At 37.9% G+C, this 19,421-nt stretch overlaps 1 protein-coding gene across 3 annotated transcripts in view; it reads right to left on the reverse strand.

Annotated features, from left to right (window-relative positions):
• Window positions 1-19,421, reverse strand: part of TPK1 (thiamin pyrophosphokinase 1) — a 352,973-nt gene that overhangs the window by 203,956 nt on the left and 129,596 nt on the right. For all 3 annotated transcript variants that reach the window (XM_061165992.1, XM_061165990.1, XM_061165991.1), the window contains exon 3: window positions 16,689-16,758. In XM_061165992.1, the coding sequence (XP_061021975.1) occupies window positions 16,689-16,758 (70 nt within the window). The remainder of the gene's footprint in view (window positions 1-16,688; window positions 16,759-19,421) is intronic.

The raw sequence follows: 19,421 nt of genomic DNA on the forward strand, positions 1-19,421 counted from the left end.
TAGGTTCATCAGTTAATTAGAACTGATTTAAACACATTCCTTTTTATAGATGAGTAATATTCCATTGTGTATATGTACCACAACTTCCTTATCCATTCTTAATACTCCTCATTAAGACAAAATAATAAGAACTAGATATTTAGATAGGTGGAGTTTGAGACCACAGAATACTTCAGTGACCAAGCTCAGCTGTAAGTCGTAAATGCAGAGAGTGCTGAGGAGAGGTTAGAGGTAAAATTATACACTTGTGAGTCTCCCACACATGAGATACTTAATTCAACTTGTCAAAGGTTCATTCAGTATCTACAATGTGTGCCACGCTGCAGATACCAAAGTTAACACAGATCCAAACTGCCTAAAGTCTAAATCTGGGTACTACAGAAGACACTCACTGGCATTACAAATCAAGCATAGAATACTCCAGAAGAACACAGATGTGCCAGACTAGGGGAAGCTGGCCAGTTGGAGAAAGGGAAGTGGAGACTTGGTAACAGCTGATCCTGCAGGAAAAGCTATAAATGAATGAGATCATCACAGGAAGATGAGAGATTAAAAAAAAAATGCCTGCATTCAGGCAACAAAAAAAGAATAAAAGTAGACACAGTGGTGAAAGTAAAGCTAGGATGTGGAGGAAAAGCATATGCACATACATCATGAAATCACTTCCCAGATGACAGCTGATCTTCCAGTCACATGTGGCCGATGGTGTTACAGTCTCCAAAGTGCAGGAAAATGACTTCATGCCTCTTTAAGCTCCAGAAAAGAGCACTGCATATGATGTACAATACAAGTTGTACAGGTAAATATTTCCTCCCACTCAAGGTATAAGGTCACCTTCCCCTTCTGCCCTTTTCTGTAAGTACTTCTTATCCAAAAGCAGTGAGGAGAAGAAAGGAATGAGAGAGGTTATTTGAATAGAAAGTAAGGTATGGGGTTATTTTCCTAGAAGGCAGTTGTGGTGACGGTGCAGAGCAGGGCCAGAAAATGCTATCTATATGGAGGGGAATCATGCTAAGCTCAACATAATGCAGAATGGAAGGTTTCATCTTGTCTTGTTTACAAACATGAAAAAGCCTCAAAGCATATATACAGGTTAATGCCAATTCTTCACCTTAACAAATATAAAAGGGTAGCTCACTGAGAGTGAATTACTTTGTGTAATTTATTTGCTTGACTCTCTGTGATTCAGTGGAGATATAATACACAGAATTCAATAAATACAGCTAGTGGTAAATGCCATGAGGGTGACTAATAGGTTGTCCGTTCTTCCCAAGTGTTCCAAAGCCAAGTATAATAAGCTGCCTAACTAACCATTCTGCTAAAATAAGTGTTTTTAATTCTTATTCTTCCTTCTTCCTCACAGCATCCTCCATAAGCAGGAATTAAACCTTACGTAAGAAAATGACAGAAGAATTTAAGACATACGCTGACCTGCTAAAGTATATGCTGCATTTACTATCCTTGGGAGTTTCTGTTTGTACGTGGCTGCTTCTATCCATCATATACGGATGTGTGAACCATTATCCTAAAAGACAGGGACTAGAGCCCAGGAAGATCTCTATGGCATTTAATAACGATTTCTGTCTTAAAGGAATCTTAAAGAATTAATAATCTGATGATAATGGCTTAGGTTTAGGTCACCTTGAAATTGTAAAATCATTAGAAAATTAATACCCAATAAAATGAATATCTAAAGAATATCTAACAAAATGGCTTCCCAGGTGGCCAGTGGTAAAGAATCCACCTGCTAATACAGGAGCTGCGAGACATGTGGGTTCAACCCTTGGGTCTACTGTTCTGTTCTCCTTATCACTGGTAGTGCACTTTATATCTTCATTATTTATCTGACCTTAACTCCATAAAGTTTCAAAGAAGATAGGCATTTTGTTGCCTGCTGCATCCCAAGTTCCTACAATGATCTCTTTCATGTGGAATGGCAGGATAAATCAAAATATGCTAAAATAGCAATTGGACATAATTTCCTGCATTATGCAGCAAAAAATTAACAAAGCTGGCCAGCATGGAGAGAAATGTACATGATCTTATATCATTGATTAAAGCGAAGATAAGCACAAATTTTGGAAAGCAAACCATCAACTCAGATTAAATTTTTTTTTTAATACGTAACTTTTGACCTCATATATTAATTCCCAGGAATCTATTTTAAGTGCCAGCAACTCATCACAAAGTTTTACTCATCAGAGTTATAAAAAGTTATGAACAACACACATTCCTAATATATGGAGAATGGTAGATAAATAAGAATGTAACAAATAACTTTCATATTTCATGACATAATAGATTCATAATACCATGGTAAAAATAGAGGTATGATATAAAAAATTGTATGCATAAAATTTTTATTACATATGGACATACACACATATATATATACACACACACAAGAAAAACAAAAAGAAAATTGGAAACTGACAAGTGTGCATAAAAATATAGATGATTACAGGTTATTTTTATCTTTCATTTTGCATATGCCTGTATTCTCTAAGTTCATTATCATAAACTTGAATGACACCTGTAAATGGGAGGATAAGTTAGGATTAGAGACGATGTGCCTTTAAGAAAAACAAAAAGGAATATATGAAGTTAAAACCAAAAAACCCAATGTAAACACTAAATAATTCAGATTTGATTCATTTAAACTAACTTGTTATTATCTGTAAATATGATTCGTTTTAAAAGCACTTGAATATAGTTTTGTTTAAAATTGAACAAATAAAGACATTTGTTCAGATTTGTACTGTATGATTTGACTAAAATCTCTGGTTTTGATAACTTCTGTGACCTGTATCCTAACATGATTCCATCCTATTAAAAGCATCAGAATGTGTCAGAACAGTGCATGACCATCATTGCTTTCTCCCACCATACCAGAAGTGTGCTTGGAGAACAACCACCACACAGAGAAAATTCACTATGAACACCCTATTACTGGTAATAGGGATCACCAGGCTACATCATTATGTGAGAATATTCTATCTGCTGACTGATGTAATGTTAAGATGACAGAAACTACAGTTGTTTATCTTGTTCCTAGCACATGGAACTGCTCTCTAGTTACTAATAACCTACTACTTTACAGCCTAGCAAGAAAAAACTTGAATACACACTAGAGGCCGCTAGTGACAAGTAAGTGAATTTTGCATGAAGGAAAAAACATGATCATAGCTGTACAAAGAACACTGCATTCTAAGTTTCTGAGTTTCAGCTGCCTTTTTAAATACTATGTGTCAAGTCAGAAAACATTTTTTCCTGGTTATAAATTTGTCAGTATTTTTTAATAAAGGAATACATCTTCAGAAATTTCATATTTAAAAAAAAAGACAAACCGAAGAAATTGTTTAAAAATTCTATGATTGCATTCTTAAGGCAAAACTGTGCTTTCAAATAATGAAACCCTTTTAAATATTACCAAAAAAAAAAAAAAAAAACTATTCTCTTACTCCCATGGACTATACAGTGAAAGGAATTCTCCAGGTCAGAATACTGGAGTGGGTAGGGTAGCCTTTCCCCTCTTCTAAGGGATCTTCCCAACCCAGGAATCGAACCCAGGTCTCCTGCATTACAGGCAGATTCTTTACCAGCTAAGCCACAAGGGAAGCCCTCTCTCTTACTGATCCAAAACAAGACCCAGATCAGGTGAAGAAATCCCTATATCGTACAATGTAGTTTGTCTCGGTAATATTTCATTAAGAGGAACGCTTTTTTAAAACAAAGGGTATCTTAAATTACCGCCCACCTTCTGGAAAATTATTAATCATAAGCGTGGGATTTAAGAGAGTTTACAGACAAAAAATGTATGCTAACATGAAGTCAGGGAAAATGCACAGAGTCCTCTGATTAACAGGTTTTTATAAAACTAAGGAAGTATACACCACACACTTCTAAAATTTGGGAGGAATGTTATTAAATTTCTCTAAATACATGAGAAGTATTTCTATTACATACTCATGTTGTTCGGTCGCTAAGTCGTGTCCAACTATTTGCAATGTCATGGACTGTAGCATGACAGGCTTCCATGTCCTTCACTACATGACAGGTAACCATTTAGTTCACTGTGCATAAGAGCGGGAAGAATAAAAAATTATCTCGTAACTAGGGACAGCTGACATAACAATAAACAGTATGGGAGGTGCACTTGGAGTGGGAAGTATGAAGGAGATGGGTAGAGACCATTAGGCGGTTTACGGCATGATAGAGCCAAAGGAAGATGCTGTGGATGGAAATGCTTGGTCTGGTGTCTCTCTGCATTTGGCCACCCCACCCAAACTTACAGAAACTGCCATGCTGTGAGTATGGCTGGACCCGGCTGCCTCCAGCAACAGAAGGGAGTCAGGTATCGACTCCTGCCACTTAGAGAAACAAGGGCATGGAGGCTATTCCCTTAACCGCCTCCGCATGATCCATCACGTGCTCAATGACATACACAAGGATGTGTACACAATCACACACACAAGTCAGGCAGCCACATAAGAAGCACCTAGTGCTGGGCTCACAGAGGTTGGCTGCAAGTCCTCTCTTGTTCGTAGAACACAAACTTTGCTGTGGATCTGTTTTCCCGTTTCCTGCTGACTTCTCAAGCCCAACTCCCCAAGCTTCCCACTCACTCTGTCAATTATGTTTACTGGGAGCTTTTTGTTGTCACTGTGTAAACTGGTCAGCTTTTTCTGTTTTTTACAACCAAGAATCCACAGACACAAAAAGTTTAAATAAGTTCCTAGCAACATTAACAGAAGAGCTTTTTATCAGTCTATAATTCTCCTTTTGAAAAAAAAAAAAAAAAGTATGACTTTACTGGGTCAGAAATATGCTTTCATATTTAATCTGTGATAGAGAAATACATTATATTTTTAAGGAAATCATGTCTAATCATGGTTTAATAACTATTAAGTACAGAGTGAACTAGTTACTGAGGATGAGAGAAAGAAAAGGCCAGACAATAAGCATTCACTGGCTGGTTACAGGCTGGTGGAACATGCAAACAGGTGATTTAAATGTGTTTTGATAAATACTCTGATAAGATAAGGGAAGCACTGGATAAAAGACCATCCAGGAAGAACACTCAGCTGATGAATGGAGTAAAAGAGACTTCGGATAGACGTAAAGAATCTTCCTGCAATGCAGAAGACCTGGGATTGATCGCTGGGTTAGGAAGCTCCCTTGGGGAAGGGAATAGCTATCCTCTCCAATATCTTTGCCTGGGAAACCCCCCAAACAGAGGCGCCTGGTGGGCTACAGCCCATGCGGTTGCAAAGAGTCAGACTCACCGAGCAACTAACACACTAACCTGGTAAAGAGGGCTTCCTGGGTGGCACTGGTGGTGAAGAATCCACCTGCCAATGCAGGAGACGTAAGAGGCTCAGGTTCGATCCCTGCATCAGGAAGATCCTTTGGAGGAGGAAACGGCAATCCAACCCACCATTCTTGCCTGGAGAATCCCATGGACAGAGGAGCCTGACTGGCTACAGTCCATGGGGTCACAAACAGTTGGACACGACTGAACCAACTTAGTACAATCTGGTAAAATAAGAAATCTTGCCAACAAATATCTCTAGTTCATTCAGGTTTGGTTTTTTTTTTTTTAATAGTTTTCATAAATGAATCATATGTAATGTTCTGTTTTACAAATATCTTCATTTGATGTTAAGACTGGTTCCCTGATATTTGAAAAAATGTATTGAATATAGTTGATTTACAGTATTTGATTAGCTTCAGGTACACAGCAAACTGACTCAGATGCATGTTCTTTTAAAAATTATTTTCTATTATAGGTTATTACAAGATACTGAAAATAGTTCCCCATGCTATACAGTAGGTCTTTGTTGGCTATTTTATATATAACGGTGTATACATTTTAATCCCATATTCCTAATTTATCCCTCCCCATCGTTTTTCCCTTTGATAATCATAAATTTATTTTCTATGTCTATGCGTCTATTTCTGTTTTGCAAATAAGTTAATTTGCATCATTTTTAAAATTTCACAGATAACCGATATTTGATACTTGTCTTTCTCTGACTTATTTCACTTAGTATGATAATCTCTAGGCCAATCAATGTTGCTGTGAATGGGATTATTTCATTATTTTTAATGGCTGAGTAATATTCCATTGCATAGTTATACCACATCTTCTTTATCCATTCATCTGTCGATGGATACTTATGTTGCTTCCATGTCTTTGCTATTGTGAACACTGGGGTACTTATTGACATTTCAGTAGGCATTCTAAAGGTGTTTTAAATAACAGGCCGAGTAGGATACCAATATTTAGATGACACAAATATTAAATTATCATTGACAAAGTGTTAATACTTAAACAACTTCCTCTCTTCATTGCTTCTCTAGCCCTAAGATGCACAGCCCAGGTGTCAGGCACCCTGACAAGGTATTCAGCAGAAACAGATGGACCCTGATATCCAAGATGGCATCACAGACTCTATGGACATGAGTTTGGGTAAACTCCGGGAGTTGGTGATGGACAGGGAGGCCTGGCGTGCTGTGGTTCATGGGGTCGCAAAGAGTCGGACATGACTGAGCGACCGAACTGAACTGACTGAACTGATATCCAAGGTCAAAAATTAAGAGCTCACAGGTTTAAACCCCGTGCGGAGAGACACCACCTTCTCTGTTACAGTTCAAGCAGAAGCACTGCTCACCTCACTCAACAGAAGTGCTAACTGCAATTTGAAGTCAGAGTTTATAGTGCAGGTTAACATTTTTATTAATCATGATTTTTTATTCTAGCTCCTTTCAGTCTGGGCATTTACAGATTGCTCATTATTTAAGTTCCCTTCCTGACTTTCTCTAGGTCTCTTCTACTTCCTGAGGCAAGCAATATCCAAGAGTTACAGAATTATGATATAAATGTGTGTGTGTATATATATACATGTACACATACATACATACACTGATTATTTTTTCTCATGGAGGTAAAATGTTTTCTTATTGTAGTTTAGATGCCCTTTCTGAGATTCTTCAGCTTTCTCTTGAATTCTCTGGCTACAGAGGCAAAACTGAAGTTTTCAAGGAACACAACTCTTAGCAGCACAACTGAGGTTTGCAAGTGACAGCTCAGGGCTCATCCTGGTATAATTGCCACCTGGACAGTCTCCCACAGGCTCACGGACTGGCCTGGCTCGCTGAGCCCCGGCCGTCACCTTCCCGTCAGTTAGCAACAGGAAGGCCGCAGCTGGCTGAGGTACAGTCCCATCAGCAGCTCAAGTTTCACGCCACATAATGAGGTGTCAACAAGTCATACGTGCCATCTAGTTGTTGAAGGTATGTATTCCGCTTCTTCTTGGTCCAATCGACACAAAACCGAAATTTTAATAACGAAAAATAACACGGGATGAATCAAGGTGCGCTACGTGTCTGTATAAACATACATGCATGTTCACTCACTAAATGCAAATGAAAAACCAGATTCCATTATTTTTAAAATTATATATACATGCACTCCATTGTTTTTAAAAATTATATATATACACATATAATTATATACATGGTATCATGTGGTTATATAGTTTATATATACAATGTATAGTATATATTACATACATGTGGTATATATATGATTATTTATTATAAATATACAACATATATGTAGTATTATGTGATTACTCTCAATTTTTACTTAACTCAGCAATCTAGTAATATATTGAACATAAGCAAAAAAAGTGATGAAACACGTGAGTTCTTCAGTAGTATTAACAAGTGCTAAAAAAAAAAAATTCAAGCTTTTTTAAGGAAAATTAATTGAGCCATGTGCTACTCAAAACTTTTGACAGATGATCCAGATTTCTCTGAAAAATCATCTGAAGGTAATTTATTTCTGAAGACGCCATCCACAGCACAGGAAAGGAAAAAGGTTTTGTCAGGAACATACTTTATGAAATAGAATAGCCATAAAGAACAATGCCTCTGATTAAATTTAGTTGTAAACTGACTTCCTGCAGCTGCTCAAAATGATCTCACTCTGAAAATTTATTTTGACTTCATGCATGATCTGACAAACACAGCATCTCTGCATACACATTTTACCCCTCTTCCAATACTCCGAAATGATTCAGAGCCATGCATGGATAACTTTGGGATCTCTGATTTATAGCATTTGATAAACAGATTAAAAAATATTACTGACTAATTCAATCAATAATTCAAGATAAATATGTCCTCAGTTTGTTGTGTAGGGTTCTTTAATACCAAGACTTCTACTATAAATCTGCTTTTAAATATACTAATCATGTTTACCTTCCATCATTTGACTCAAAGATCCAATAATGTTGACAAGCTTACAGAGCTTAGTAACTGGACTGCACAAATACATTTTAATAAAAACTTGCCAAAGAAAATGACTAAATATTGCTTACAGTTAGGCTTATAGAACCAAGCAAAACCAAAGATCTTTGGTTTCTCTTAAGCAAAGTACATGTTTCCTTTCTATGCATGTTAAAGCACAGTACTTTTTCAACTATGTCATGAATACTTGAAAATAAATCCCAATCATGGAGAAAACTATAGTCACAGGTAAGATAAATCAATTGTCACACATATTGGAGGTTATTAAGATTGAGATGTATGTTCAGACACTTGACACCAAGTTATTCCACAATAGTTTTACATTTATTGTCTTATTCCATAAAAACCTACAATATTGACCAAGCTTCTACAGAATTTTCACTTGAGAGAAAATATAGGTCTTATTATATGAGTGTCTACTACTACTTACATAACTGCTAGGGTTGAAGGGACAACAATGACATTTTTGTTTGGTTCCAACTAAAAGAACTAACATTCCTCCCAAAGAAACAGCTGAAAAAATAAGAGATTGCCACTAAAAAGGCAATTCTTAAGAATCAAGTCCATCAATTGCATTATGTTGTTCAGTTGCTAAGTCAGGTCCAACACTTTGCGACCCCAAGGACTTCAGCATGCCAGGCTTCCCTGTCCTTCACTATCTCCCAGAGTTTGCTCACCTCCATTGAGTTGGCGATACCACCCAAACATCTCAAACCCTGTCGTCCCTTCTCCTCCTGCCCTCAATCTTTCCCAGCATCAGGGTCTTTTCCAATGAGTCAGCTCTTCGCATCAGGTGGCCAAAGTACTGGAGCTTCAGCATTAGTCCTTCTAATGAACATTCAGGGCTGATTTCCTTTAAGACGGACTGGTTTAATCTCCTTGCTGTGCAAAGGCCTCCCAAGAGTCTTCTCCAGCCCCACAATATGAAAGCATCAATACAAACAAAATAGTGGTGTATCTATATAATGGAGCCCCACCCAACAGTAAAAATATTCAAACTACACACAAGAAGATAAAAAGCATCTATCTGATAGGGTAAAAAAGTCAGACCAAAGAAACAAACCCTGTAATACCATTCTTATGATATTCTAGAAGGCTGCAGGAGCCAGAGTATAAGGGATCAACTGTCAAGGAAACAGGAAGGAAATCTGGAGGATGACAGACATCTTGACTGTGGTCATGAATACAACTGTTCACCGGTTCAAAACTAATTTAGCTCTATGTTTAAAATTAATTTTATTGTGTGAAATTATTCCTGAACAAAGCTGATTAAAAACAAAAAAGAATCACAGAAGCCAGACATCATATTCCATGATTCCAACCACAATATGATAAACTCTTACAAGCTTCCTAAGTGGTTGTACAATTACTGCACAGAGAATATTAACTATGAAAGACTATTTACAGCTCATATACTTATCCAATTATTCTATAATTCATCACACACCATAGCTTTGAAGGGCCACCCTCCATCCTCTTAACTCATCCAAGTCTTATATAATCAGCCCCAAGAGTGATACGTTTCCTCATCATGATTTCTCTGAGTTAATGCTAGAAGATAGATCTCTTCCTAAAAGGTCACATTTCAAGAAACTGCAGCCCATGAAATGAAATGACTTGCAACACATCTCATAGTAATAAAGTCACAGAATCAGATTCTGAATGCTGACCTAACTAATGAGTCCATGCATACTCTCACTAAACAATTCCCAACCTGGACACCAGGGCTACCTACCTGAAAAGAGAGGGACTAACAGCACAAAATTGCTACTGTTCCTCAAGTACGAATTAGAATACAGTGTAACCTAACACATTCCAGAAGTAAGCTGGACACACTACTACTCACAACTTCAGACAAAAACACAGAAAATGTTTTGAGATATAAGCTATGGCTGGTTTATGCATGCAAATAATATTAAAATATATTCTTATATTTACATATATTCTCAAAGTTTCTTCTCTAGCACCAAGATACTTCCAATAGCTGATACTGTACCTTAAAAATCCCTGGCTGTTAAAAAAAAAAAAAATTTAGTCTTTGTGACATTTCTGCCAAAATATCAAAGAAAAATCACTAATTCAATAAATCCTTGGATGCTCATTAGTGTACTGGGTATTACAAGGCACATAAAGAAGATTAATTATGATCACCACCTTCCAGGAGTTCACCACCTAACGAGGGAGATAAGATACATCTACATACAGCTAAATCACAAGATAAAATGGGAAAGTAAATAATTACCAAGTATTATGCAAAGTTGCAGGACAAGAGATCACCAGAAATTTACAACCTAGTAAAAGGCATGTCTTTACAGCTCTAAATCAAGGTAATATGTTAAGGTAACACTGTAACTTAAAAGTATCACCATGGCATAAGAGATGTCCAGGCCTGCCAGGCAGGGGAGCCCTCATGGGGCAGACAGCATTTCAGCTGGACAGTTTTCCTACAAAAAAAGCTAGCATGTGCAGTGAGTGAGTGAGTGAATGAAGTCGCTCAGTCGTGTCCAACTCTTTGCGACCCCATGGACTGTAGCCTATCAGGCTCCTCTGTCCATGGGATTTTCCAGGCAAGAGTACTGGACTGGGGTGCCATTTCCTTCTCCAGGGATCTTCCCAATCCAGGGATTGAACCTGGTCTCCCACATTGTAGGCAGAAGCTTTTACCGTCTGAGCCACCAGGGAAGCATATGCAAAGGCCCTATAAATTCTGACCAGTAAGAATGGACAGCCAGACAGAGGGAATGGATTGCGGGTGGTACCAACGTGTACAAGCTGAAGATCAGCCTGAGAAAGGGTCTGGACCCAGGCAGTGGGGAGAAAGGGTTTGGGAGAAGACAAGGCAGGAAACGGCGTGGCTGACAAGATCGGCAAAAGCCAAACACTGATTCTCAGGGAGTAGAAGCTGGGTGCCAGTGGTAAAGAAGACGACCTAGGGGAGGAAATGGCAACCCACTCCAGTGTTTTTGTCTGGAGTATCCCATGGACAGAGGAGCCTGGCAGGCTACAGCCCATGAGGCTGCAAAGAGTCAGAAATGACTGAAGGGACTTGGCATGCACACGTATTTATAAGCCTATCCAAATGTCTAACTATTAAAGGTATTCAATAAATGCTTGAACGAATGAATGAACCACAAGTTAAAAGCTACATTTTCTGTTTAAGTCAGTTTACCTTAACTAGATTCTAACAGAATAAAGTTTATAATTGCTTGCTGCTGCTGCTAAGTCACTTCAGTCTTGTCCCACTCTGTGCGACCCCATAGACGGCAGCCCACTAGGCTCCTCTGTCCCTGGGATTCTACCTTTAAAGGCATTATTTTTTTTAAATGATCAATATAAACTATATCTCCCATATCGTCACACTAGTTATGTTGTACCATAGATTTTGTCTCTGTATAGTTCTTATTTTCTCTTCTACTTGATTCCATAACTGTCTTCATCTCTTAAAGTAGTTAGTGTGACTGTAATTCTCCTATAAGCACCTCCAGTAATGTTTCTTCAATTTTTTTTTTCAGATTCAGAGAGCTGAGGAGTCTTTATCCCAAAAAATGTCCATCTACTAAAAATTGAATGTATTATGACTTTATTTTATGAAACCCCAAAGTAGAAAAAAAAATCCAGCATTCCCTAGGTCAGGCAGTAGTTTCCTTTGAGGGCAGGTTGGCAACAGTGGGGACCACAAGGAAGGCAGCCCTGTGCTGGGACACTACTCTGGCTGGTGTCAGTGCTGTTTACATTACTGTGCCCTCCTGTGTGGAAATTCACTGAGTCTTATCATTACACTTGTACAATTCTCTGTGTGTCTGTACGCTTGTTTTTAATATTCATTATGTGCTTCCCAGGTGGCGCTAGCGGTAAAGGCAGGGGACGTAAGAGATGTGGGTTCCATCCCTGGATGGGGAAGATCCTGTGGAAAAGGAAATGCCAGCCCACTCCAGTGTTCTTGCCTGGAGAATCCCATGGACAGAGGAGCCTGGCGGGCTACAGTCTACGGGGGTCGCAAAGGGTCAGACACAACTGAAGCAACCGAGCACCCACGTACACACACAGGGTGGGCAATGCCGGCAATTACAGCCACAGCTGACTGCTTTTCAGACCCTGGTTAGAAACTGGCTGCAGCAGCAACTGTTCTCTGAGAGTATTGTTAAAGACGTAAAAAAGGAGTAACTGGGGTGTGGGAGGAGAGCGTTGGGGGTACGGGGAGAGCATAGCCCTCCCATCGTCACTATCATTTACTAGTACAAGTGAACAATAACCATGTAAGGGTCTTCAAAGTGGACGATTTACATGAGCATAACCCTCCCATCGTCACTATCATTTACTAGTACAAGTGAACAATAACTGTGCAATATTCTTCAATGTGGACAATTTACACTTTTCTGATATAATAGTGTCAATAAAATCGCCAATACAAAAATGAAACAGACCTCCAATGCCTATCAATGATGAGCAAGAAAAAAACCTGCTCCACAAAATCTTCCTAGCGAATCCTACCCTGCTTCTCTTGTATTTTCCCCCCTCATCCCCGTGTCCTGTGACTATTCTGACCACGGGGCCAGGCTTCACCATCTGGATTCTGACCAGGATCCTACCTACTTGAGAGAAGACAGGAGGCAGATGTTGTGAGGCTGCCAAAGGACTTTCCTTCCCACAGACCACTACCAGTACATACATGCGAGGCTGGAGTCAGTATCAGGCTGCAGCTTTAGAACTAGAAATATCAGTCCACACATCTTACCCAAACTTACTACTCCACATTTCCAAAAACAGGCTGAGGGAAACAGTCAGTTAAGAATATAGGAGTCTCACTGTACGAAGACCGAGTCTTCATAAAATCCCTTCCTCTTTCATCTCAAGTCTACAACCACTGCTCAGATCCAGCTATCACTGGCAGCGTCCATTCTGTGTCTCCCTGACTGATCTCCACCCTCCTCAGTCTGATATACAGACTGAACACACCCCCAAATCAGAACCTATCAGCTCTCAGAGTAGAGGCAATGTCGTTACCCAAAATATGCAGGCCATCAGTCAAAGTTACTCAGGACCGTAGGGAACAGAGAATAGAACAACTGTAACTAAATTCATTAACAAATATTTTTCGAGTATCTAATACTCTCAGGCAATTTTCTAGGCAAAAGGGAATTTATATTCATTGAGGTTACATTCACCTGAACAAGAAAAATTAAGTCATATTTTCTGAAGTCCAATGGCAGAACTCAATTTAACTCTTTGCTATGTAGGAAGACGTAACAGGTAATTTTTATTTTCTTCTGTTTCTCCCAACTCACTAACACACACTCAAATCATCACGCATTGCTTTCAACAATAAACAAAAACATTTAGGGCTTATTTAAAAGAAAAACACCTTGTAAATGGAGAGAAGTGACCTTCAAAGTTGACACAAAGACAAATCTTTGGGAAAGATGCAGAAGGCTGAATACATTCAGTACAGGATCAGATGTGAGGTTACCACTGAATTTCCCTCAGTGCCACCTTTCTGCAAACCCTGCTCCTCTGCTACTGTCTACATCAGTCTTCCTTCTTTCCATTCCTAATGTGTAAAGATCCCATTTTCTCTCCAATTAAAGATGATTCCCTACATACTCATGCTTTACTGCATAATTATAAGGTATTACATTGTAGATTAGGACACTGAATAAATAAAAATCAAGAAAAAACGAAGAAGTGGTCCACATCCCTAACTTGGCTTTCCAAAACTCATGAAAATTTCTTCTCTTTCCATTGTAAAGCCTTTCTGTTAAAAATACAGCTAATAAGAACCATGTTTAGTCACCTATGTCCAATTAGTTTAACAGGTTAGGGTTTGGATTTAATGAGATTTATTCCAAGGCTTTAATTCCCACATGAAGCAGTTAGCCTCACTCATCTCCCTTGAAGGACTTCACCCTCACCCCTGCCATCCATGCCCCTAAGCTTCAGACTGTGCACCACGGCAAACACGTTATTATAACTCGGAAATCAATACCAAGTACATTCTCTTCTTAAACATCTTCACATACGGACACATAATTGTTAGGTAAATCATATAAATCTTCTTGGAAGAGTTCCCTAAGGTTACTTATAAATGTGTTCAGAAGTACTAGAAATGATTATTTTGAAATTTGGGCAAAAATAATGGCACTCATTCCCACATTGGTGGTGTGTGTTACTTTCAAATGAGAGTAAATATGTTGGATATTATCTGTCTTACTAGTGTCCAGCTCAATCCAATTAATCAGTACAGAAATCTATGTTGTTTCAAAATATTCTAGATGGTTCTTATGATCAAGGAAGACTTAAAAAGTACTGTCAATTCGTTTCACAGCTCTGCTTCATACAATTATATTCATAAGCTACACACATCATTAGAGAAATGGCACTCAGTACCAGATTGCTGGTCAGCAAGGAGGCTACAGGTAAGAAACAAAAAGCGCCTACTCAAATCTTGCCCTCATGGCCATTATGCTCCTCATTGCAATAACTGGCCAGACACTTCTTATAACACATACTTGAGTACTTTTTCACATCCTACCCATGTAGGTCGTAGGAAATACAGTCAAAGGAATTCATAAAGTTTAAAAATAAAGAAGCACAAGTCTATTCTATTTCTCCACTGTTGCCCTGTAAATAAATTCTTCAGTACCATTTTTCTAGATTCTGTATATATGTGTTAGAATACGGTATTTATCTTTCTCTTTCTGACTCACTTCACTCTGTATAATAGGTTCTAGGTTCATCCACCTACTAGAACTGACTCAAATGCATTCCTTTTTATGGCTGAGTAATATTCCATTGTGTATATATATCAGGACTTCTTTATCCATTCCTCTATAGATGAACATGTAGGTTGCTTCCATGTTCTAGCTATTGTAAATAGTGCTGCAGTGAACAAGAGGATCATGTGGCTCTTTCAATTTTGGTTTCCTCAGGGTACATGCCTGGGAGTGGGATTGCTGGGTCATATGGTGGTTTTATCCCTAGTTTTTTAAGGAATCTCCATACCGTCTTCCATACGTAAAATAGATAGCCAACGGGAATTTGCATATGGCTCAGGAAACTCAAACAGAGGCTCTGTATCCACCTAGAGGGGTGGGGTGGGAGGGAGACGGGAGGGAGGGTCAAGAGGGAGGGGGTACACGTATACCTATGGCTGATTCATTCTGAGGTTTGACAGAAAACAGCAAAATGCTGTAAAGCAATTATCCTTCAATAAAGAATAATTTTTCTAAAAAGTACAAACTTCTAGTTATGAGATAAGTCCTGGGGGTGTGAAAATGTACAGCATTGTGACAACAGTTAACAATGCAGCATTACATGTTTGAAAATGTTGAAAATAAATCTTAAAAGTTCTTATCAAAAAAAATAAATAAATAAGCACAACAAGTTAAGAATTTAAATTGCTTCCTAGGCTGTCGCTATGGCTGTATTTTTTGATTATACATCTACACATGTCCAATCCCAAAGAAAACATGCCTTCCTTCTATAAGCAACCATGTGCTTTCAAAAAGCATCTCCACTAGAAATGTGAAGTAAAAATTTTGATGTCATAAAGACGTATTTTACATCATTTCAAAATATGTGTATTTAATTCATACCTATGATATGCTGCATCATAATACTTTGATTTTTTACAGCAAGGAGGTGATTTCTCAAACTGTAAATATTTTAGTACATTTGGTAACATATGATAGAAGTGGAACCAAATTTCATAGCTAGTCTACTTATATCTAGACTATAAATTGTCTTTGCGAAGAGGATGAACTAGACGCATGTTGGCAGTGAGCTAGATTTAAATTGGGCTTTCATCAAACATATTTTCACATCTAAAAATAGCTCACCATGTCTATAAATGGCTCACCATGCCAAGATCAGGAAAACCAGAGTGTACAGGTAACAAATCATTAAGAAATAAAATTATTTCTCTCTTAAAAGTGCATGTGAGCACAGCTCAGAACTAAGTTAAATTATACTGAGTTTTGTTCAATACTATTATAAAAATCTTGCACCTGCTACAACAGGATACATATTTTATGTAAGATCAATTTATATTCCTTTAAACTATTTGAATAAAAACTCAAATTACCATTATTTTAGTCAATACCCAAAGTCCTCACATGTACTGATATTTTATAATGTTATTTTAAAAGACTTCTGAAATAGAATTTTTTTTAAGAGGAGTATGATTGGCCTATTGCTATTAACAGATACCACTCAAAGCAAAGACTAATACAACATGGTTAAGCAGCTTGTGCTCTCTCTGAGGTGGTTTCTGTAAGAATCTGAAGGAAAATGAACGATCACCATTTACTAAGAAGAAAATAAAACAAGCTCAGAAGCAGAAGTGATGTAACAGACACGACTGAAGGAAAGCTCACCTCTCCCTCTCTCCTTCTGTGACGTCATATAAACGGTTGGCACCTCCATCAGCACAGGCTCTTAAAAGAGCTTCAAAGAGAAAAAACAAAAAACCTTTCAATATGGGAAGCTCAGAGCAGCATCTTTCACATGATGAATGTTAAAACACTCAGACACACACACAGTCACGCTTCCCTCCTGGGATCATTTCACATTCAGCCAACAATGTTGCTGGAACTAAAAACCATCCTACCCACCACACACACAAATGAGACAGACTCGCTTAAGACAGAGTGCATTTACTTTTTCCATCTTTTCCAATTCCTCCTGTTAAATAAAGAGGAAGACTGTATATGATGTCTTCAGCAACCCTTAGGACATAGCTTATAACTTTCCTCCTTAATTTTATGAGTTTTTATAGAAAGTTTCTATTTACAGCAGATTTTAAGAGTTTCCATAGGTGGTAGCTCAGTCAGTAAGGAATCTGCCTGCAGTGCAGGAGACTTGGGTTCAATCCCTAGGTCAGGAAGATCCTCTGGAAAAGTAAGTGGCAACCCACTCTGGTATCCTTGCCTGGAAAATCCTATGGAAAGAAGAACCTGGCAGGCTACAGTCCATGGGGCTGCAAAGAGTTGGGCATGACTGAGCGACTTTCACTTTCAAGGGTTTCCATATTTTATTGTGATACAGAAGGTTCCTCTTGAAAATAAATCAAAAGCATAACACCATAAGTTTACTCTAAAATATGAAGTAACTAATAATCTAGATATGTGTGACTGTAAAAATAGAGAAGGTGTTACAAAATTGACTGAAACTTGGAAAAATCCTAAGATATCAAATTAGGCAAAAAAGCCCAGCTGCCTCTTAACTGGGGCTTTTTATCACTTGCCTTCTGATGCTATTTCTGTGATATCACCTTAGGATTTGAAGTTGCTGGTCAATCATTCCTTGAAATTTTTTTGAATCCATGATCTACTATTTCTGTTGTGACTTCTCTAATATCTAACTTTCCTAGAAATGTCAGTCTTAGCATCATTTGCCACCTTTTTCTTTTTTACTAAAAAAATACTTTACCTAATAGTTTCAAATCAAACTTTTAATTTCAAATCCTGGGTGATTTAAGAGTGAGTGCTGAGATGTCAAAGATTCTAATTCCTCACCCTGAACAAACCAAAGTCTTGTTTCTGTCCCCTCAAAGCTGTTAAAACCAATCACAAGGCCATAAAAATAAGCAAAGAGCATGGACACCAGCAGTCTCAGAAGAAACAAACTATAGTTGGCCCTCCGGATCCAAAGGTTTCTAATATACGGACCACTCTTGGATCTGTGAAAGTGAAATCCGTGGATGCAGAAGGCCAACTGTATTCCTTTACTGCACCATTTCACATAAGCGTCTGTGGATTTTGGTATCTCAGGGGATCCAGCCTCTCACAGAAATGAAGAGACAGCTGTATTTTTTAGAGCTACTTCATTTTATTGCACTAATGAGATCACCTTCCCATTCTGCAAATTTAGCTATACACTTAAAAGAGTGTTTATATTCAGTAATATCTACCTCCAGATTTGCAGGTGTTCAATGACAGGTGGGGTGAAAGGATAACGAACTGATCGTATTGGCATGGTAAAGATCCCAGTGAATTTTCTGCTAATCCATGATACACCTAAAGATAGTTTTCTGGGTCCTCCGTTACACCAGAAATAAAACAGAGACCAAGTTGTGGGGAAAAAAGATTTTTTTTTTGCTTCAGCTTCTTCATCTGTAAATTGTAATAGTATCACCTTCAACAGAGTTATTGAGCAATTAATGACAATAGTGATATATTGTGCTCATCACACTACTGGAGCATAGTAAGCATTCAACAAACATTAGTCCTCCTCCTCCACTCCTGTTAGAATGGAAATAAACACTAAAAAGGCACTGTGTTCCTAGAAAAGTCTAACGTTCTTAAAAAGTACAAAACAAAAATAAGAGTTTTTACAAACATATCTAAGAGAGACGTATCATTTTACCAATTAACCAACAACACATATTTCCCTTTAAAGAATGGGACTGAAATTCAAGTTTTACCATAAACATAACTTTCAGAACATCATAAAATATTCTGTACATTTCCTAAATACCAAAAACTAAAATTTCAAAGACATCAAAAGCTAAATGGAGAAAGAATCTCACATATAAAAGACTCAGCCAAACAAATGAACAGGGAGATGGAAAATACTGATAAATAGAAACAGATGGTAAACTATCAGTAATTACCCTCAGAGTATATTTCTCTGTAAACAAAATTAACACATCTATGGGATCTTTTTATGTAAAAATTGATTCACTGAAGTAAAATGAAAATATAAAAGTAGTGGCCAAGGATTGTCAAACAGTGACTTGTCAAGTTATTGCACTATATTATTTTGCAAAGATCAGTTGAATTTAACATTTATACCTACTATGTGGTGGGCCCTGAACAGAACGGAAAGATGAATAACAGAAAGAACTAGCTCTCCAGACTCTCACTTTTGCGGAAAAAGGAGAAACAGAATTGCTATATGCATTGCTCTGTAGACGCTGATGAGGGCCATGACAGAAGGAACACAACGCAATGCAACAACAGGGAGAGGAGAGGTTAATTTCAGTGGACAAATCTGTCACACTGCTGATTATTAACTCCTGTTCAGTTAAAAATCAGTGTTACTTTCACAATCCAAAATTGTTTTCCCATGCCTATTATTTCTCATACCCTGATTTAAATTGGTATTTT

The sequence above is a fragment of the Dama dama genome, chromosome 18, assembly GCF_033118175.1.
Source record: "Dama dama isolate Ldn47 chromosome 18, ASM3311817v1, whole genome shotgun sequence".
In the NCBI taxonomy this organism is placed as follows: domain Eukaryota; kingdom Metazoa; phylum Chordata; class Mammalia; order Artiodactyla; family Cervidae; genus Dama; species Dama dama.